A 22683-nucleotide genomic window follows, 5' to 3' on the forward strand; every position below is an offset into this window, starting at 1 on the left:
ACAAACTTTCGTATTTGTATCAGTTTTAACAATATTTTTATGTAATTGGTATTAATTATAAACGAAATAATCGAAACCTGTATATTATAATATCGTTAAATTAATCGATATTTCTAATTGTAAAACATCAGCAATGTCACTACTAATCTTCTCTATCATTTATCTATACTTATCTTGGCCGATACCATCTACATCTACCCGTGAAAGAATTATCAACTAACCTTATCAAATTCGCAGTCGTGTCAATACAGTTTTTCAATAAATCACACATTCAGACGTTACAACTCAGTGTCAGCTCCACGTTTCATTTGTTTCTTTTTTTGGCATTCATTCTTCTCTTCAATTTTGCTCAACGTAAAGAAAGGAAAGTATTGACTCGAACAAGAAACACACAGTTAGCCCGTATTCTGAAAATTTCAAAGACAGACATAAACGACAGAGACCTAGACAACGAAAAATTTAGAGTTTTACGTATAAGGTAAATGTTTGTATTTTAAGCGAGCGATCACAACGATTTTGAAACGAATTCTGAAATGTAAGACGGAAACGCTCAGGCTGTCGAAGCAACAACGCTTTTCCGTGCATCGTGAACGATTTCGCAGGTCGATCGAGAGGCGTCGCGACGCTGATCCGTAACACCGTCCCAAAGATCGTCGACTGTTCGTAACTTTAGATTAATACAATTGAAACGCGGCCGTCGATGCGCCTCTCGACGATCGTGCGAAGAATCAATGATGTTCCTTGTGGCCGGATGATCGGGATAAATGAACGATATTTAATTTATCTGCTGTTCATCGACAAATTCAACAGCATTTTAAGCATTTCAACAGATTTACACAATCACGCGAGAGAAATCAATTTAATTTCAATTTCAATTTCACGCTGCGAGTAATTTTGACAAATTTTGATAATTATTCCTCTATCTAATTTCAGAGTCACATTGCCCTACTCCGTAAATTGAAAAGTACATTATTTATATCACTTTCTTTCAACGAATGAATTTATTAAAGTGAATCGTTCGTTTCTTAAGAATTAAACATTAATCTTGCGTTTGTACCATGAAATTAAGAAATTAATAAAAGCTGAGGTTGATCAATTTCACGCCAGAAAGACTCAGTCATCACGAACCACGCAGACTATGGAAAATAGAGAAAGGTCTCTTCATTTACGTTATCTTCTTAGAATGAACGCACTTGTTGAAATAATTTATCTCTTTCTTAAGAATTAAATATTAATTCATATTGTGAAATTGAGAATTGATAAACAGTAGGGATGATTAGTTTAGCTTTTGAAAGGCTCAATTATCATAAGCTATGCGGTGAAACATCTCTTTTATAATTGTTGTTTATAATAGTTAAGTTTAGCAAAGATACTCGCCACAGGGAACATTTTCGGCGTGTTTTAGAGAAACACGATGGATGAGCGATGCACGTTGCACGTATACGTGGTTCTCGAAGTCCGTGCACGCGCGTGCTCGCGTACTCGCGCCTCCTGACGTACGTAACGATCAGTCTTAAGGATATAATTAACGAGAAAAGTAAACGAATAAACTTGTCGTCGCCATTGTGATTTAAGGTAGTGGAATTGACCCGTGGCTGGTCGCTCAACATGCAACACCGAACCGGCGTTCGTGTCTATTTATATCATTTATGATAAATTGGTCAATTGACATCAACATCCGGTGTAATCGTCGTTTGACAAATTCGTCATTGCGTACAGGATGCTTTGTGGCGATATTGATAAAAAAGAAAAAACATTCATTTAGTAACAGATCCATTTAAAACATTGACCACGAAGATCATTTCAAGGAATCATTGCACACATACAATCTTTCTTCGACCTACATTCAGTTTCCCGTTGTGTTTTATAAATATGGCAAAAACAGAAGATTAATTCGTTATATATTTCATAAATTCATCAAAGCGATGGAATTACGTCTTTTTTTACAATATCAGACCCGCTGCGGTCTTCGAACTTTTATGTCATATTCTCACTCTCATTTCAATGAGCAGAACGATTTTTAATCTTCTAAGAAAAAAACATTAATGTAATTTTCCATGAATTTAAGAAATTTTTTGACAACAGAAGAATCTAAAGAAAGTAATCTAAAGAACGCAGCGTGAAAATGTACGTTTTAATTCTTTCTCTAATTCGTGCAAAAGTTAGCATTAAGATGGTCAAAAATTAAAGTGGAAGTTTCTTTCTTTCGTCAAGAGTAACAACGATTTAAGAAATAAAAATAGCAACGATTTCTTTCGCACCTTTAGCCATAAAGTGTCACGTGCAATGTTGGCCTAAGTCGACTTGATTCATATTTGCGTTGAATCTTTCACTGTTCAGTGATTCGTGGTCACGAGAGACCGAGATGAATACCTTCGTTTTACTTTAGATGAAAGGGAAAGAAAAGACAAAGCGTCGGTCGGTGGTGCATCCGCATTCGAGGACTCTCGGGGCAAAACGTTTACCTGTTTGTATTGCCGGAGTCACTATTTGGCTTTGGCGCGATAAAGTCTTAATAAAGGTTTCATTAAAATATTCACGTTGTGTGTCTCCTTCGTCGTCAATGGCTGGCGAGTTTCGATAATCACGATCTTATGCAAATTCTGCTCATTCTCCTTCACATCGTTGGGTGTATACATGAATAATATATTTTGTTGGTAGTATATATCACCACTCGTAAATATCCTGAAATTAATCGATTAGTATTATGTGAGCTGCATGAGTTATGTTAAATTACGTAAAAAAAAAGTAATGATAAATCGGTGATTAGAATTAGAATTGTTTTAAATTATAAATATATTACAATTATTAATTGTGTGTCATATGAGAATTTTAGTTTCTTGATTAGTTTAGAGGAATCTTATTTATCAATTAATTATCAGAATTACTTACAATTAGTTAATTTTGAAAAGTACATATACTGATTCGTAATTCGTGACGTAAATGAGGAAATTTTATAATTAAAAATAAAAAACAATAAAATTGTGTTAAAGGCTTAATTTAAAAAAAGAATCGAGATTATTCTACGTATAAGACTATTATTACTTGTTTTATATACTAAATTGCATCTTATGAAGATGCAATGTATCTGGAAACTTTTGAGCAGTAATAGTATATACTTAAAATTGCAGATAAAATCGGAAAGGTATCGTAAAATATAAAGATTTGATATCTCTTCAATTGTTCAAAAACTCGATAAGATTGTCAACGTTGTAATGTTAGGAGTTCTGATTTTAATTATGCAACAGATGAACAGTAACTTCTTTCAACGTTGTATGGACAACAATCAAAATTATAAAATATTAGTCTTCTACATAAATTATTATTTTCCAGCAGGATTTAATAAACACAGTGCATTGTGTAAAAGAGTTCAAATTATAGACATTGAAGAAGATCTCAATAACGGTTGCATTGAATTCTTAATGGCAATTATGCGTTACTTTTTAATTACTGATGTGTTCTCTGAAATATTCGCCATCACTTTTCAATTTATTTTATCTTCAGTTTAGTAATGTACTCTTTAATCAAATGATCAACATAGAGTCCACGAATAAATGGCAAGGACTGTATTGAATATCACTGATTGTGTATTTGTCGGACTGGTTAATGAATGTGAGAATCATTACAGTTAATCAATAATATTCGAAACAAAGCTAGTCTTTATCTTTGGTTGGCGCACATATTGCCGCGTCCAATTGCGTTATGGTTGATAAAAATGATCGACTAACCAGTGATGCTGACAATTGTATGACTCACTCGCAACCCATTCGTACGATCAGTCAAGTTTGTTTCTTTTAATTTTTGTAGGAACTCCTTAAGAAGCAGAAGATCTTAAACAACGTGAATATGGAGATATTATGAAGATATGAATCATGTATATGAAGATATTAATAAAATAATAAAAAAATAATAATAAATTTATAATATATGATACGTACAATATTACTAAATCTAAATTTCTTAGAACTTTGGAATATTTTATTTAAGAACAAAAGTTTATTATTATTATTCTTCTTTTTTTATTGTAAATTTTACTTACTACCTAAAGGAGACAAAGGAAGCTCAATGCCTTCTCATAAAAGATAAAATATTGTCGAGTATCTGTCTTCGACCTGGTAAGTAAACCATGTGACAAATAAATTCGCTGGTGAAATCACTTTCTGCACAATTTAGAAATGTATCACGTATCAGAGATGGACAGTCCAGGGTAAATATCAGTTCATATAGATATTAACATCACAATGCAACAGTCTGCAAAAATTATGTTGGATATTAAAATCAAATATTTAAAATTTCTTGAATGTTAAATAATTTTAACATTGTCTATTGTCTATCTAACATTTCTTTCAAGTATAGAGTCAAAGAAAATAGTTATCCTTTCAATAGTACATGAATAATTCTATCAAAGATCCTAAAATACTTAAAATACATATAAATGTAAAGAATATACATTTGTCAATAACAGAGCAATGTAAAATTAAACCTCGATAAAGAATGCATTTATATCCTGATCAGATTCGGACGTTTCACTGACTATGTATACACGTGCGTGTAGAGTGTAGAAGCATTGGATTGCCATGGTGGGGATGGAGAAGCGGTCAGTAACGAGAGTAGGGATGCATCGTGCGGCAGTGTGTCTCGCGGAGGTTTCGAAGCAGAATGTTAGTGCGGACGCACGAGCGCTGGCGAAGCGTTGGAAGTGAACGTGTTCTGTTCCATTTATCTTATCGCATCTGATTCTATCATTCTGCAAATAACAAGAAAGCATTGTTATTCGTCTCTCGTCGAACGAACGATTCCAATTTGTCGAGAATCGAGCCGAGAGCAAGCCCAAAGAGAATGAGAATGTGAAGAGAAAGGAGAGAAGCTCGATCGCGTGAAGTGTGAGATTCGCCTCCTGTGTACGTGTGCGTAGCTGTTTTACGCGCGAGCATATCCACTGTTTGTGCGCGCAGCTCTAACTATCCGGTGTCGGTGTGCGTATCGTGTGGGCACCGTGTGTATACACCTTTTCAAAAGTGGAAAGAGAAGAGACGAGGAGAAAGAGATGATGACAGTGGCAACGACTAACAGCCAGGTGGGTCTCTGACCCCACTGGACAATAAAACAGCTTCGTGGTTTAACAGTGTTCTATGTGCAGGATTAAAGCGCGTCGACACGCGGAAAACCCTTGGATCGTCGAGAAATTGTTCCCGCCGGCGCATCCTGGACAAGTTTCGCGGTATGTGCCTCTTCTTTATGCGATTTTTGCTTCTTTCTTTCGACGACACCCGAGAATCAACAAGTAGCTCCGCTGTAGAAAAGTCAGCTCACTCCGGTGCGCTTAAGACGCGCAGCATGACGAATACCGAGAGGCACTAGCTTTTCGGAGTAATGGAGATTTCTCTCGGCGCGACCGTGGTAACCTCACTGCATGAAAATCGAAACGGACACCAGTTGAATGTCTTCCGTTTGACACGAGGTCCATTGACATACAATGTACTGCAATAAAATGTATTAATTATATACAATAAATATACTAAAATAATAGTGTAAATATATTAAATATACCAATTGACTACAATTTGAATGATTTAGTAAAGATAAATACACAAATACATGTACTATATATATATATATATATATATGATCATGCCTCACTAAAATAGCTTGATTCAATATTACTTTTCAGGTGTATTAAAAATATCTAAATCTAGGAACAAGTCTAGGAATAATTTTTCGTAATATTTTTAAAGTTGCGACCAATGCATTATTTATCAACCTGAACCTACTATATTTATATACACTATATATGTATATGACATAGATTCTAATTAAATTAGTGCGTTAAGAATAAATAGATGTATGTAATTGCGTGTCTGTCTATATGTAATTATGCTTTTATAAAAAAAAAGTACCCGCATCTTTACAGTAATTTCAAAAATAAAAGATTTGACCAATTTAGTAGTTGGAACGTTAAAGAAAAAAAATTGATGTGGTAGATACTCTATAAGGGAATGTTATATCGATAACATAATTGTTATTTTTTTTAATACGAACAGCTAATAGATACGGTTAGCAGCAATGATGCACGTGTACTAAATGTAGGAACATATTGACGTTTTGTCAAATATTTGTCTTTCGAACGAACAGTTGCCAAGTATGCCACTCGGTTGATAGAAGTAATTGGAGCAGCTTTATTATTGACTGTTTGCCTTGCATGTATTTTTGCGTGTTATTCGAATGATACAATGAATGCTACCAAGATCAAATTATCCCGACACGTTTCATCGACATAACATTCAAATAAAAGAAACCACGTTTTAATTTGAATATAAATGATAATTAACAGAGTATTTACCAGCTACCTTACTTGAACTAACGTGCATAATTAAATAAAAACGATGCTTCGACAGCTTACACGTGTATTGTGTATTTAACTGCCTAAATCTGATTCAAGTTGTCGCAAACAACAAAGAGCATTTAAAAAACCAATGGTTTTGCTGTTCAAAATCAGTAATCTTGCCGGCTTGATTGAATAATACCGTTAGATTAGCAATGAGAATTTCCTTTAACGAAAAAGTGGAACGCGCGGGTATCAGAATACTGCCTACGAGCGTTTTTTTTTTTCTAAAACTCAACGAAGCTGCTTCGATAGTGTCGATTTTAGCGCGAGAGACCTTGCTTATTAACGTTACGCAGCAGGAAATTGCGGGCGTTTAGGGAATAACGTGGAATACTTATCATTTTGCAGCGGAGATATTGGTTAATTTTAGAAACTCTGATGGATCTGTTGGCACGGCTTTGCCATGATTCACATTCCGTTCTCGGCTGAGCAGAGGGAACAACGAACCGCTCTCCTTTGTCTGACAATGAGGAACATGGGAATCTAGGTCCAGTCCATCGATCCATGGATCGGAACTGAGAAAGCATGGAAACGTGATGTTCATGTTGGTTAGTGCAAAAGAAAAAAAAGCGGAAACTCGACCTGCGTTCGCTATCAGATTTCGAAATGACGAATCATTGCTACAAAAACGGTTGTCTCCTGACAATTTATAATTTTTCACATTTTTTTTTCTCTTTTTTATTTCTCTCGTTGGTGGTCACGTGACTAGAATGCGGCTTCAAACGCGCCAAAGTTTCCAACAATTGTCGTTTTCGCGGGAATTAAAAGTTGTACGTTATTGGCTAGTAATACGAATTAATATGGTTCGTTTTCAAATTTCTTTATTATCTACCGATTCTTTAAATGATCTTTACAAGATGACGTTAAATTTGAAATAGACATACTGGAAAAGATGTAGCATCCTAACCTATATCTTCGATATCGGTTAAATATGCATGTGTACGATATTAAATGGAAAGTTTGAATATTAGCTTTTAGAAATATTGTTGATACATTACGTGTAGAATACTATCGTACGATGGTATATGTACAATTGTCATTTAAATGACTTGCTTAATATATCTTCTAATATATCTTCATTTGCAGATTTATATACACGAATACAGATACACAAGTACACAGTATGAATAAACGTTTCAAACGAAGCTTGAACATTTTATAAAGTATCTTTTGCGTAAATCGTAAAATTACTGCGGGAAGATGATTTAAGAAGTAGCTTGAACACGATGGAGTTACAAGTCGACTTGAGTTATAATTAACGTGAAATTTAATTAGGTGAAAATTATCGAACAACAAGGGAGGTGTGCATGAAGCTGATAATCAAGACCAATCGAAATTATAAAACATGATTTATTCCAACTGCTCATTGCTAATCACGTGACTCGGAAGCGGTGATTCAACCATGCAGAAGTGCTTCGCGCTGAGCTGTCTTTATTATCTAAGTAACTATCGTTGGTAGAATGTACGAAGCAAATGTTGATAGTTCTTCGAGTCAGTGTTCAACGCCACGTCGGGATCTCGAAAATGTGGAATCGTCTTCGGATGTTGCGACGTATGATTAATTGATATATACTTACTCACTTTCTTAAATGTTTGCTTGGTAATTTATCTCAATGCTTTGAATTTGATGATTTTTTACTGGATCTCTGAATCAGCATACGAATCATTCCGAACCGCTCGACTTTTTTTGCTTGTTTTATTGATATTTTTTGTTTATCTGTTTATTAACAACTCTTTATTATTAACTATCAACAATTTCTTTTTGCATGGAAAACGATACATAAACACTTATGTCTGTGTTCGCGTTTTAATTATATACAACGTGACAACAGGTCTTCAACAGGCTTACGCATGTGTGTTGCAAGATATTTGCTCGATAAATTCAACATACTTTCACTGCTTTGTGATAATAGGACAGCCACCATACGCTTTTCCTTATTTCAAAATTATGCATTTGTACAGTTTGCTGACAATTTATTATTGATTAATTTTTGACTTTTTGTCCTCAATTATTTGTATTATAACGAATTTCTTTTTCTTTTAAAAAATCGCTTTATCGATTTATTTCCATTGACGTGATACCATAAAAAAAAATTGGCTTCGTATTAGATCAGTCAATAACAATCGAATGTGAGGATGTAAAAAGTAATAAATTAAAAAGAGACCGAATTATAATACCTCGGCACTCTATTATTTCTCGCCGCATGTGGTTTGTTTTACGTCTCAAATTGCACTGAACGTGATATGTACTATCGAGTCCCTTAGCACAGGTTGATGGGATGACATCCGAATAATCGGTGCAATTATAACGTAAGATGGTTCAATTAATTTCAAAACTAATCGTTAAATCACATTAATTTTAATCAATTCATTAAAATAACTGTTCTTTCGAAAAATTATCGAAAGCTTATTAAAATTTTTTTACCTTTCAGATCAAAATAAGCAAATTATATTGATTTCTTTAAACTCTTATCAAATCACTCACAACTTAACTTGAGTCACACAAAAATTTATCAACACCACTGCATCGATTCGGATAAACTGTAACAAAAGATTGTAAAATACAATCTACATTACAAAATACTTACTTTCTCTTACTTGATTCTTAAAATTAAAAAGGAAATTCCGACGTTTGAATGATAAATTATTTAACCAGCTCGCATTTTACAGTAGTAATAGCAATCAAGCCGAACCAATTTCCAAGTACCCGCATGAAAGTATCTGAAATATACTGTTAAAAGGGGGCCGAAGCATGTGGCGCAGCTTCTACGTTCCTGGATCCTTCGGTTGAAAACGAGCAGTGAGGCAGAAAAATATCCGTTCGAAATGGAGGAGAAACCGATACCGAAACCGAGATCGGTGATGACCGAACGACCGGTACCAGCACCGAGGAGGTTACCACCTTCGTTGCCAGCGGCTCGGTTTAGCAGTCACAGCGATTCAAGTCAATCGGAGAAAAGCGACGACTCGAAATCGACGTCGGAAACGAGAAGCACGAACAGTGAATTCTTTCGAAATCTGAGCAGCAGTTCCCGACAATTGAAAGACGAGATTTCTGAGAAGATGACGATGAAGGGCCGCGCGGTAATCTCGAGCACGAGGAACGCTAGCATTAGACTGGAAAAATCGGTGAAGAATCTTCTGACGCGAAGGTTAACGTCATTGAATCAGGATGAGATTTTAAGGGATAACACTGGTGGTAATAAGAAGTTCAAAGATCCCGTAGCAGATGAGAGATGCGTCTCAATGCCGGCTGATGATATTTTCAGTAGTATCTCGTTCTACAGTCCCTTGAACAGTAATCTGAGAAGCGTCAGAAACGAGGAAGATCTTTCCGGGACGCGTCACAGTCCACCACCTCCTGCATATCCTCCTCCACATCCTGACGAGTCTATCTACGACGAATTGCAGTCCGTCACGTCGGGCAGCAGTCGATACGACACGATCAGCTCGACCATCTCTGACAAAGTCGACAGGGACTTTCCCGAATCGTTTGATCTCCTTAGTTTCGCCCTCGAACAGGTAAAGATAAAGATTTAAATAATGTATTTGTATTATTATATTATACTTCCAACTCCAGTAAACATTAAAAAATACCACTTTCTTTTTATTCTGTAATTTAAACAAAGTAATAATTTATAAGTTTTAACTCCAGTGAGCTCGCTATGTTAATTCATTGCAAGCTCGTATGATAATGCGTGAAATATATTTGGTTTCGTTTATTTTCAACCATTTTCTAAAATATTGAAACGCGGTAAGAAATATTTGAATGAAATACCTTTTTTGATGCCTGAGGTCATTAACTTCCTTCCCTCCACTATCAATTATTAACGCCTGGTCGTCAGTCGGCCACTTAGCGCCCATTCAGTTTCTAAAGTTGTTTCAGCTAATTGGAATATCTTCATCAAGCAAATATGTAATTTTTTATCCTTCTGTTTTCGATCATAGCATTCTCTTTTACAGTTCATTATAATTTACTCTGATCTAAATATTATCTATAGATATTATAGTTCAGAATAAATTGAATATGTATCATATGAATAAATTAGATATGTTAATCTAAATGTTAGCGTACTTTGTTTCTAAAAAAATTGAGAATACGAAAACGTGAAAAAACTGATCAAAACAATATCTTAATCATAATTAAAAGCTTCTCATGATTTCTTATTAGGCCAGCGATTCAGATCAGAGCTTGAATCTCTCCGACGTAAACGTGACACTACCGTTGGACAAATTGGACAACGCGAAAAGATTATCCAGATCCGATTCCTGGACGTTCTACGACACCGCGCCAAGTGGAAAATCCGACGGACTCGACGAGCTGGACAGGATATCCAGCGCGGAGGAGGACGTCTTGGATAAAGATGTGCCTCTGCTCGATCGAACATCCAACGCGTCCAACGAAAGTCAAGCGTCTATCCAAAATTCTCTCTATGAAAATCTGTTGCCGCAGAAGGCGCAAGAGGAGAAAGAAGCAACGTCGAACAGCTTGGAAAACAGACAACAAAGTAGCAAATCTTTATTGTTCGAGTTTGATCCGTTCGCTAGGACTTCTGACGAGAACGTGTACAGTAACTTTGAGAACAACGATTTAATGTTATTGGAGACTTTATTAGCCACCAACGACTCGCCGAGCAGTTCTGGTAGCATTTTGGATTTTCAAGAAGCGGTCGATAACGAGGAGGAACGCGACGACGTGGACGAGGAGGACGTCGAGCAAATCTCGTCGGTACCGCCCGAACCACCGAAAAGGTTCGACTCGTTGCCGAAAAACGAATACGACGAGGTATCGGAAATTCTCCCGCAGACAGATAAAAGTGCCGCAGGGAAAAATCCGGCTCTACTACCAAAGTTAGCGCATCTAGTGACTCGAAAACAACCTGCTGTCCCGCCTAGAAAGTCAAGAACAAAAAATCGTTCGAACCAGGAGCCTTCCCCAACTTCTACGACAGCTAAACCTGCGGTTGCTACGACTAGCGATGGTCCAAGTAATTATTTCGTTTTTGTAATTTTGTAACTTTAAAGTAAATCGTTGAATTAAGGTTTGTTGTAACTTATAAAAATTGATGTACGTTGCAAAAATACGAAGAATATTGTGTAATTTGGAAAGAATTTGAAAGTTTTGAGGAAAAATAATTTAAATCAGTTCAATAACGATGAAAATAATGTCTGGAACTTTATTCGTTCTATCTTTAATACGCACTTGAGCTTCCACTGATATACACAAAGTTTATATCGTCAATTAAGAGTAACTTGAATTAGTGTTAACAGTTTAACCCTCTTAACTCGATGGAATTTGAAGTATTTTGTCCCACGCTGCTGTAAAATTCAAAATGTAAATGCATTGGTAATTCATTATTATTAAAAATAATTACAATTTCAAGTTTTCTCCAACTCTTCTATTTATGTTATAATTGTTACATTACAAACTACATTGTCCATTTAAAAAATTAAGACTTCTATAACAAAACTACTTATATATGTGTTTCACATCTACCTATCTATCTATCTATCTATCTATCTATATATATATATATTTTATATGCTCTAGTTACAACAACGACGAGTAGCACAATGACAACAAGCACCGACGAATCTTCGAGTCCTTCGAGTGGTAAGGCCACGGAGGAGCACAGACGCGTGGGCGTGATTCAGAAATTGAAAAAATTGCGGCACGAGTCCACGGGGCACGGGATCAGACCGAACGTGATGAGTTTCGTGAAGAGTGGTAGTAAATTGCTGTCGAGGAATCGTGACCACAGCACGGGCGGCGGTGTGCCAAGCACGAAATCGACGAAATTGGAGAGACCAAAGGTGAACGATCTACAAAATCTGACGACGCACCGAGGAATCGTTTACAGGACCGGTGTAGGAATAGAAAGGGCGAAGGACCTGGTACCAAGGGCAATGGTCTTGGCCGACCAGAAGCTCTCGTTTTACACCGATAAGGGCATGTCTACTCTGAAAGAGATCGTTCACCTCGACACAGTGTATAGCATTCATCTTCTCCAGGACTTTAAGTGAGTCCACTTTTTCGTTGCATTTTATGAAAGGCGAGAATTCGCTTGACGAAGATACACGAAGTGTATACAACTGTGTGTATACACGTACAACACTCTTCTTGCCATTTCGAAAATAAATAATAAAAATTTATCATACACATATCAAGTTGAATGATTTTTCAAAAAATAAATTGTAATTATATGTGCATCTGAATTTTTTTTTATGAAAAATATATTACGTATTGCTACTGGTTAAAACTACATAAATTTTATGTAAAAGTACTCCATATTATATTAAAATTCGGGTATGAATAGAGTACAGTAATAATTCTGTATTTTTAAAAAAAACATTATTGAACATTAAAAAAATATTATTGAAACTGAATGTGAGGGAAGTCCCCAAATTTACACATAGCAAGATTAAATAGTGAACCAATGTGGAAATAACAAAGACGATTTAAAATGTTCAGGATAGTTGATGGAGAAACCGTACATTGCATAGCAATTAGCGGTGAAGGAAGACCGAGCGTTCATGTATTTTACGTGAAGGGTATCACAGAACGAAGGATTTGGGCTCAGAGAATACTAGAAGCTATTACTACAATTTTTCCCACGAAGTACACGGCTGAACTGACGAGAGTAGGATGGGCCTACCTGAAGGTACAAAAACTCGATAACATAAATTAATTTTAGTTTATCTGTGTTAGTGATTAATTTCTTAAGATTTAATTTTCAATCCATTTTTTTGGATCAATCTTCATGATTCTGAAACATTTTTAGTGAATAAACCTTAAAATGGAATTATTATTGGATATTTAATGACAAATATTTTAGAAAGTTTATTTCATTATTTCTTTTTTATATATATTGAGAAAATAGTACTTACTTGTATACAAGTTTTTATTGATTTCGTGGTGACTATAACTCTTTGAAGAAAATCACTTTCTAATAATCAAATTTCCACATGTGGAATATAACGGGTAGTCGGTAATATCGTAGAAAATAAGTAAGAAATAAGTTGTTTTAAAATTAAAAATATATTACCTTATTATGAAACGTTATCACGAATTACATTTAACATTAATTGATGCATATTTCAGGAAGGCGTAACAGGCACGTGGTTCCCAGCTTGGGTTCTTTTGTATCAGCGAACGTTAATTTATACAAAATCTCTAGATTCTTCTATGGCCATAACATTGGGAAAACTTGATCTTCGGAAGGCTCGATGTATCGGTAAGTTTCTTTCCTTTATTAAAATTATTCATGAACTCCATACTTGCACAATTATTTATGAAACGAAATCTTCCAACTTACAGTACATAATATTAATCAATTTTAATTCACTATTGATTACAACACACATTAAAAGAATCGAATTATCGTTGACCTACTTGTTCATACGATTCGCTAAGAAAAAACATTTTTTATCTGTAACAAAATTCAATGCAATGAACATACATGACCTAGTAAACAGTTATAAAAATGCAGAGTTATAACGAAACAGTTATAAAAATGCAACTGTTACAAACGTAATGGTTGGAATACATAAATAATTTACTGCTGCCTATTTTTATACGTTTATCTCATAATGACCAAAGCGTAACGGTACGTCGTTAATTACTTATCAGAACTTCTTCAGATAAGCTGAACGTTTGCTTTGAAATTCTTATAAAAAAGAAAGAAAAAAAAAGAAATAGTTTCAACGATTTTCACGCTTTGTTACAGTTTTACGAGAACAGGAAGGACCGAGTGCTGATGCAGGATCAGTTCCGGTGGTTGTCGTCGATGCAGGTGGTAATGGTGCACTACATGTGGCTGCACCAGGAACTCACGAAGGATCCGCATGGAGGCACGCACTTTATCAAGCCGCCACTACCTGTGGCCCCGCTTTAGAGCAACAACAACTCACGCAGGATAATGTGCCTGTGATCCTCGACAAATGCATTAATTTCATTTATGTTCATGGTAAACATGTGAAATTTGCAAACAAGCAAATAACTCTACGCAATAACTAAAATTGATCTTTAACTAACATGTTAACTGTATTGCTTATTAATATTATTATTAAAGGTATCATGTCAAAGGGAATTTATCGGCAAAACGGGTCCAACAGCGCTGTAGTTAAATTATTGAAAGCCTTTCGTCGCGACGCATGGTCGACACAAATTACGAGAAGTGCATATACCGAACACGATGTCGCTACGGTTCTCAGAAGGTTTCTTCGTGATTTACCGAATCCATTGTTTCCCCCTGATATCCACGATCGGCTTTGTCTTACCTCAGGTAAGGAGTACTCATTGTCCTTGGTTGTTTGCGTTTGAACTCGCTCTCTTAAATGGACATTCTAGCAGTCAAACAATGTTGAATTGAGAAACGTGATTGCGGAGAAATTACATTACAAATTATATTAAATTAAAACTTTTATCGATCAAATTTATCTTTTCAATTGCAATATGAATACAATGGATTATTATAAACAGGAAAATTGAGTCGTACGAGATATTAAAATATGAAAATTAAAATGCTTGATAATTAAAAATTAAAATATTTAATTAAGATGCATGAAGTTATATGTTATTAGCACATAATTTGAAAGACACGGCTGTATCTTTTTGTAACACAGCTGTTCTACTTTTTCTACATTTCTCATGTTGCACTGTGAGGTGAAAAGTACGTTGACCTGAAATTCCAATTCATTTGCAAAATAAGTTTCATTATTGCGATAAAAGTAGAAGAGTATTACACGTAGATGTATATTGTTTTTGAAAAGTTAGCGCATTAAAAATAAAATTTAATTTAAAAAAGAAGGGAACATCTCCTTACATACGTCCAAATAAATCGCTCTTCGTTCTCGATTATCGTTTGCATACGTAATTATAAGAAGAATGTTAAGTTGATTTGTGTTCGCATCGACGCGTATATTCTCACATGGTAGCTAGTTTTAACAGGAACCATAATGTCGAATTTCACAAAGTGTCATTACGTACAGATTTAATCTCTTTGCGGTATTATTATCTTATTTTGAATAAATTTCCAGTATGGAAAATAAATAATTAATTATGTATTATCTATTAAAATTTTTATTATCTCCTATCTATTGAAGTCAAAAAATTTAAATTCATACTCAATGCACAAAAAATATAATTTATTAAGTATTTATTAAAAACTATTTATTACACGCATAACATAAAGTTGTCGTTGTTTTTTTTTTTTTTTTTTTGGATCAGCAGTTCTCTTCAAAATAGTTTTATTAGCAACGATAATTGACGGTTCCTGTTTTCCTCCCTTGTGGCACTTGTTGAAAGGGGAATTATGTATTTTAATAGGGCGATGAAACGAACGTTGAACTCAAGTACACAAATTTCTGCAGCGTGTGCAACTTGTTTTTAGTCTGCTATACGGTGAAACGTCTCGTGAGAACCGCGCCGCCGATGAATCATAGCTTTTCATAACAGACCTTCAAGTTTCTTAGTGAAAGCAAATACAGCTCTGATAAGTATGCATACAATCGTTGTTTGTCGCTATTAAAAACAACGTGCACTAATTAGATAGCTATAATTTGGAAGCTTATTTCTCTATTACATTCAAACAATTATTTATAATGGTTGGTTTATGTTTTACAAAATATATAATCTTTAAAAGAAGAATGTGCCTAATTGTCATTTATTTTACATGTGTAAATATACGATGAATTAAATTTTAACAAAAAAGAATATACACTAACTTTTATTTTCTAGAAACCGTCAATGAGAACGAACGAGTTTCGGCGTATAGGAAATTATTGTCTACGTTAACTCCAGTACCGGCAGCAACGCTCAGGAGAATTCTTGCTCACCTTCACTGTTTGAGTCAGCAGAGTTCCAAGAACCTGATGACCGGCGAGAACCTTTCCGCAATTTGGGGACCGACGTTAATGCACGCTGGCGAAAACAGCGCAGAAGAATGGAACAGGTCCGAGACTAGAGTGATTGGTGACCTGATCAAACTCTATCCGAAATTGTATCAGCTAACAGCTGCGGATTTGGCGAAGGAGGCAAAAATTCTGGAGGTTCTCGAGAAACACCACGGTTCAAATAACGGTTTACGCGGTGCGCCATCGGGTGATCTGAAGATTTGGATATATATTTTTTCGAGAGATGGTGAATGTGTTAATGTGACCGTGAGAATCTCTTTTGTTTACATTAATTTTAAATTATGGGTGGGATATTTATACTTTGTCTTTGAGAAATATATAATTCTTTTTTCTTTTTAATGCAAAAGGAACAATTGGTTTTTCGAAGATGAATTAAATATGTTATTTTTTAAAAATAATAATTCTGATATATAACAAAAATAAAGAAGTTTTTGTACTGTCATCTGCATTTCAATGCATCTCCAATTCATTGTGAATATAGGTTGCAAATATTTATTCGTATAAGAGAAACATAATGTATTTCTTTTTTTTCAGATCGGACCACAAAAGACTGCGTTTGACGTGTGTCAAGAACTGGCAGAGAAAACTAATATGTTAGCCCATGAATTGTGTCTGGAGGAATACACATTGTCTGGTGCATTGGAAAGGCCACTTCATTATAAAGAGCGTGTCCTTGAAGCAGTAGCAAGGTGGGGATACTGGGACCCTGAGGATAGAAAAGACAATGTCCTCATACTTAACAAGGATCGACTATACAAGGACATAGCACCCCTGGTAAATGGTGATAGAGTTACACGAGAGTAAATTATATATAAGATGATTCATTTCAGCCATCGTGAATTATTTATTTATTTATTTATTTGGATATTGTATTTTTAATATGCTTGAAACAGTAGTAGAAAGGTATTTATCAATTTTACAGTATCTCTTGTTTTTTGTTTTTAGATGAAACCACCAATGACAACGTCTGGAGAGCTTAAATTTGCTGACACAAAATCGAAAAATTTTAAGAACTACCTCTTCGAATTTAGTCAAGCGAAACTTTATTGTTACAAAGATAGAGTGTGCGCGAATGTATTGTATGAATGGAAAGTAGAAGATATTATTTGGTATTTGGGTCACGAGCCAAAACGAAATCCACAGACGGGGTAAATGTCTCCCTTTTCTGAATGTCTAACCAATTTCCTTTAGAATTGTTGAAAGTATACATGTATTTCTTATTGCAGATGGTCTATAACATTCATAGCTAAAAATAAAAAACCAACGAGGTAATGTTAATAGTTTTTTATGTTAATCAAATGTTTTAAAAATAAATTGATCGCTAACTTTGTTATATATGATGGACTATAATAATATCACAAGGTGTTTTTAAAAATTTGATTTCAGGTGTAAAGAAAGTCCGTATTTTGGAAATACTTTGGCAGGATCGTTAAAAGAGGAACAACACAAATGGGTAGCAGCTATGGTCTTTGGAGAATATCAGCTAAATATTCGACCTCCCTCAGTCAATCTCATGGATCCATGAACGATTAACTTATATTCTTAAATTACGCTACTTAGTGCCTTTGAAGTTTATAGCAATTATTTTTGTATCATGTATAAATTTTCTCGTCATAAATTCAGTGCCTGTGCTTGCCTCAATGTGAAAGACGACAATTTTGAATATTTCTACGTAATTTATGTATGTATCTACATCGTAATAAATAAATGAATATAGTACCGAAGTGTATTCCAGCATTTCGAAAATAGAAATGTTTCAATCGAGTGAATTGAAATAATTTAAAGTGTATTGTACATTTACAAAGAACTTTATAAAACACTTTTGTACGTATTGTACTTTATACAAATATTGCCAATTGTGTAATATAACGAAATTAATTTTAAATTACGAATGTAATTTTAATATTTGTATTTTGAAATAAATAAGTAGAATGAATCTCCACTTATAAGATATTAATATTTGTAACCTAAAATGTATAAAAATATCTGGAATAAAAATTACTATTTACTACTTATTACTACTTATTGCTATACTACTTACTACTTATTACTATTATACTATTATTATCAAACAAAATTTTGTCACAGAAGTCAAAGATAAACATTTCTTTGTCAATTGCAAGTGTTTTAAGTGTTGTTTAAGTTATGATCATGGTTAAGAGCATTCAAAAATTCGATTCGATCAATCGACTTTTAAGCATACACCGTGTGGATCACCTCTAAGATAGGTGCTGAAACTAATTTATATTGTTGTCCTTATCACACGCTGTTGCCCCCTGTCTACCGCACGAATATGTGTGTCCTTGTCGCACACTATCGCTCTCCTTATCTACGCGCATATATATCATATGCTGTTGCTCTCCTTGTCTATCGTACGGGTATGTCTGTCCTTGTCAAACACTGTTGCTCTCCTTGTCTACCGCGCATATATGTTTGTCCTTGTCACACGCTGTTGCTCTCCTTGTCTAATGACGCTAGACAAGGAAAGCAATATGTGCGACAAGGACATCTTTCGATCTACTGAAAAAAAAATTCAACTTTTTACACACACGTTTTACTAGGATAAAACACACATGGAAAGAAAGCCGGGAGCTTAATTTTAAGGAAGCATATAAAAAAGTTCGCAAATTATACCTCTTAATAAGGTTTTTTTCATAATTAGTGCGAACTGTCACAAAATGGACATGGTGGCGCCATCTAGCGGTAGCTCAGTGGTACTAATTATTTATAAAAATACTTATTTCTGTATTTTACGGGACAAATGAGGTATGAAAAGAAAGCTAAGGGTCTAATTAGGGTAATACAATCACAAAAGTTCACAGTTCATTTCGCTAAATTAGGTTTTTTCGCAAATGAAAATTTCTTTGTTTTACAGGGTAAGAAACACTAGCGCTGCGGTTAAATTTTCTATTTTTAGTACCAGCGAGTTGTCAATAGATGGCGCCACCGTCGCCCTTAAACATTAGGTGACAGTTTTTCTAAAAATTACGAGAAAAAAATAATTAAGAGGAATCATTTGTGAACTGTTATGGTTGCGTTTTCGACTTTAGAGACCCTTAGCTTGCTTTCTCTGTTTTGTTTAAGTATAATGTGCGTATATAAAGAATATTTCAATTTCGTTAATGTTAGTAGTAGTGCCAGTAGTGAGTGCATAATTTCGCGCAAACTATAGTGAATATTAGATTCAGATTTATTTGCGAACGTAATAGCATTATCTTTGAAATATGTGCTCGTGGAGTGCAAATTAGTAGTGTGAAAAATTAAAATTAATTATAATATTCCCCTTATATGGTTATAAAGCGTTTAGTTCCATCGGTCTGCCACAACGCGGCGCTAGTGTTTCCTATCCTGTAAAACAGAGAAATTTTCACTTGCGAAAAAACCTAATTTAGCGAAATAAACTGTGAACTTTTGTGATTGTATTACCCTAATTAGACCCTTAGCTTTCTTTTCATACCTCATTTGTCCCGTAAAATACAGAAATAAGTATTTTTATAAATAATTAGTACCACTGAGCTACCGCTAGATGGCGCCACCATGTCCATTTTGTGACAGTTCGCACTAATTATGAAAAAAACCTTATTAAGAGGTATAATTTGCGAACTTTTTTATATGCTTCCTTAAAATTAAGCTCCCGGCTTTCTTTCCATGTGTGTTTTATCCTAGTAAAACGTGTGTGTAAAAAGTTGAATTTTTTTTTCAGTAGATCGAAAGATGTCCTTGTCGCACACTATTGCTTTCCTTGTCTAGCGTCATTAGACAAGGAGAGCACTAGCGTGCGACAAGGACAGACATTATGCGCGATAGACAAGGAGAGCAACAGCGTGCGACAAAGACAGACGTACCCGCGCGATAAACAAGGAGAGCAACAGTGTGTGACAAAGACAGACATACCGCGCGATAGACAAGGAGAGCAACAGCGTGCGACAAAGGCAGACATACCCGCGCGATAGACAAGGAAAGCAATAGCGTGCAATAAGGACAGACATATATGCGCGATAGACAAGGAGAGCAACTGCGTGTGACTAGGACAGTCATATCCGCGCGATAGACAAGGAGAGTGATAGTGTGCGACAAGGACAATAATTTTAATTTCGTTTCATCGCTATGCCACGCTAGTATTTTAATGCTTCTAGCGCCTGCACATCTAGTGTTTCCTTAGTATACTAGTCGAGTATTATAAATATTATAAAAGACGAATATAAATTATTGAGTTGTTACAATTAAATTCGGTAAAAATATATTTAATTTTATACAAACTATAAAAATAATAATATATCAAATTTTATTGTTTTGCTTTGGGAAGGAATTATGAGAAAAATGATTGTAATTGTAGAAGATGAGAAACTAATTTTTTTTATAGAAAGAATCATTTATGGTAATTCAGCTGATTGCTATTTTATGTCTAAACGAGTTCAAATATGTTTCATTACATTTATGGTACCTTTTAATAAAAATTATCAGACATGCGCAGATCTGACCTAATTTCTTTGAAAAAGAAATGTAATAAGAAACTGTCAGTGTGTAACATTGTCTTTGGCACGTTTACCGAGTTTGGTGTTATATTCCATTTAGAAAAACTGAAAATTGAGAAATTTGTAATTCATTCTAACATCTTTGAATATCTCTACTATTTGTTTGATGTAGAAAGATCGACAAATACGTTGTACGTTGTAACAAATAGTCACGTGTCTGGAATTTCTGTCGGAATTAATTATAATATTAATTATACGATAATCATTTCCAACATTTCGAAATACATTACACATCTTACTGTTAGAGGTAAATCTAACAAAATATCAACAATTATGTGCAGTTTACATCTTGGACCTGGTAAGTGAATTACACTGTGTACTTCTTAGATTTTTGTCTTTAATAAAACATGAATAAAATTTCCAATAATATTATATTTTTCTCCCTCAAATAGCTGTTTTTTTAATAAATGTTTAAATTATTAATTAAACATTTTATTGTATGCACCTTTTTGTAACAATTATAAATCAATAATATTCTCAAGTTATATTTATGTGTTTATGTAGGTTTATTCTAGAGATTTTTTTAAAGGCAGTGATTTTGTAGACTACAGTTTTATCATTATTACAAGAAATTAAATTATTCTAATTTATGATTTTAATTCCAAAGCTATAAAAAACTTGAAACTGTAATTTACTTTTGTTTCTTACGATTAGATAATTATATTGAATATTACTTACAGATTCTCAGAAACCAGCAGAAGTAAAAGGACAAGTTCGTTTATATGGTATGAAATTTTGTCCTTTTACACACAGAATTCGATTAATACTTTCTTATAAAAACATTCCACATGATACTATTAATATCAACATAAGAAATAAACCAAAGTGGTATTTGGAGGTAAGTCTCCATACATTCCACAATTTGTTAATTATTTAAAAACTACATTTTGAGTAACATCTGTTATATTATTACAATTAGTACTATTTATTTTACTTAGATTCATCCAGAGGGTAAGGTCCCAGCACTTGTTGATGCTGATGATAAAGTAATTGTTGATTCATTAGTAATAGCGAATTATTTGGATGAAAAATATGCTCAGCCTCCTTTGTATCATGAAAAAACCAAAGATCGTGATTTAGAACTGTTGGATCACTATTCCAAGGTAAGAAAGTTTAATGTGCAAAGTTTTCTTTTTGCAAATGATGTTAACAAAATAATAATTATTTGTTCTAACAATGATTCGTCTTCCAGCTTGTCAGTATTTTCTCAAACTGTATTCATGGTAATGATAGCAGACCACTCAGTGAAATTGTTGCTGAAATTTCATCTTTACTAGTAGAATTTGAAGAAGAGCTTAAGGCTCGTGGAACTGTATATTTTGGAGGTTTATAAATTATTTTCAGATTGTAAATAATATAGAACGAAAAAATATTGATTCCATTTTTCTTATTTTAGGAGCACAGCCTGGTATGTTAGATATACTTATGTGGCCATGGGTTGAACGACGAAAATCTCTATCCCTTATTTATGATGAACCTACAAATTTTAATGATGGAAATTTCTCTCACTTAGTAAGTTTAAACATGTGTGAAAGAATAATTTTATTTCTTAAAATACGAACTTATTTGTTAAATCTATTTTAGATGAAATGGATGCAAGAAATGAAGGCACAACCATTTGTACAGGAAAATGAATGTTCATATGAAAAGTTTGCCCAATTAGTCAAAGATTTGAAAACGGGAAACGTTGATTTCGATAAACTTTAGATTAGAATATTTATATATATATAATCTTTATATATAACATGCACTTGTGTGCATTATGTTGATACATAATAATTTAGGTTTTGAAAATATAATTATACACAAATTTAAAATATCATAGCAATTATTTAATCAAATTTATCG

General features: G+C 34.1%; 2 protein-coding genes and 1 long non-coding RNA gene across 11 annotated transcripts; 2 read left to right on the top strand and 1 right to left on the bottom strand.

Annotated features, from left to right (window-relative positions):
• Positions 1 to 12: 12 nt before the first annotated feature.
• LOC122532880 lies at positions 13 to 4556 on the bottom strand. 5 transcript variants are annotated; one of them, XR_006307590.1, is made up of 5 exons: positions 4451 to 4526; positions 4040 to 4251; positions 3729 to 3830; positions 2262 to 2685; positions 14 to 407 (listed from the first exon to the last, which is right to left on the bottom strand). It is a non-coding gene; the product is annotated as an uncharacterized LOC122532880 (long non-coding RNA). The 5 variants fall into 5 exon arrangements; XR_006307588.1 differs by lacking the exon at positions 3729 to 3830 and having other exon boundaries at positions 15 to 407; XR_006307589.1 differs by lacking the exons at positions 3729 to 3830; positions 4040 to 4251 and having other exon boundaries at positions 13 to 407; positions 2466 to 2685; positions 4451 to 4556.
• A 524-nt stretch (positions 4557 to 5080) lies between these two features.
• LOC122532867 (serine-rich adhesin for platelets) lies at positions 5081 to 18242 on the top strand. 5 transcript variants are annotated; one of them, XM_043662003.1, is made up of 14 exons: positions 6796 to 6933; positions 7472 to 7937; positions 9127 to 9907; positions 10557 to 11373; positions 11937 to 12405; positions 12858 to 13047; positions 13488 to 13620; positions 14113 to 14352; positions 14458 to 14670; positions 16125 to 16546; positions 16835 to 17074; positions 17246 to 17448; positions 17527 to 17568; positions 17687 to 18242. In XM_043662003.1, the coding sequence occupies exons 2-14, from the start codon at positions 7846 to 7848 to the stop codon at positions 17823 to 17825; spliced, it is 3981 nt and encodes a 1326-aa protein (XP_043517938.1). In that variant the 5' UTR covers positions 6796 to 6933; positions 7472 to 7845; the 3' UTR covers positions 17826 to 18242. The 5 variants fall into 5 exon arrangements, with proteins under 5 accessions (XP_043517940.1, XP_043517938.1, XP_043517942.1 ...); XM_043662004.1 differs by having other exon boundaries at positions 6825 to 6933; positions 7661 to 7937; XM_043662005.1 differs by lacking the exons at positions 6796 to 6933; positions 7472 to 7937 and adding an exon at positions 5081 to 5221.
• Positions 18243 to 20638: 2396 nt separating this feature from the next.
• On the top strand, positions 20639 to 22657 carry LOC122532883 (pyrimidodiazepine synthase-like). Its single transcript, XM_043662041.1, has 6 exons — positions 20639 to 21133; positions 21516 to 21673; positions 21774 to 21938; positions 22028 to 22160; positions 22232 to 22347; positions 22420 to 22657. Exons 1-6 carry the CDS (start codon positions 20767 to 20769, stop codon positions 22540 to 22542), a joined length of 1062 nt encoding a protein of 353 aa, XP_043517976.1. The 5' UTR covers positions 20639 to 20766; the 3' UTR covers positions 22543 to 22657.
• The last annotated feature ends 26 nt before the right edge of the window (positions 22658 to 22683 follow it).

Source organism: Frieseomelitta varia, unplaced genomic scaffold (assembly GCF_011392965.1).
Source record: "Frieseomelitta varia isolate USP_RPSP 00005682 unplaced genomic scaffold, Fvar_1.2 scaffold_480, whole genome shotgun sequence".
Taxonomy (NCBI): domain Eukaryota; kingdom Metazoa; phylum Arthropoda; class Insecta; order Hymenoptera; family Apidae; genus Frieseomelitta; species Frieseomelitta varia.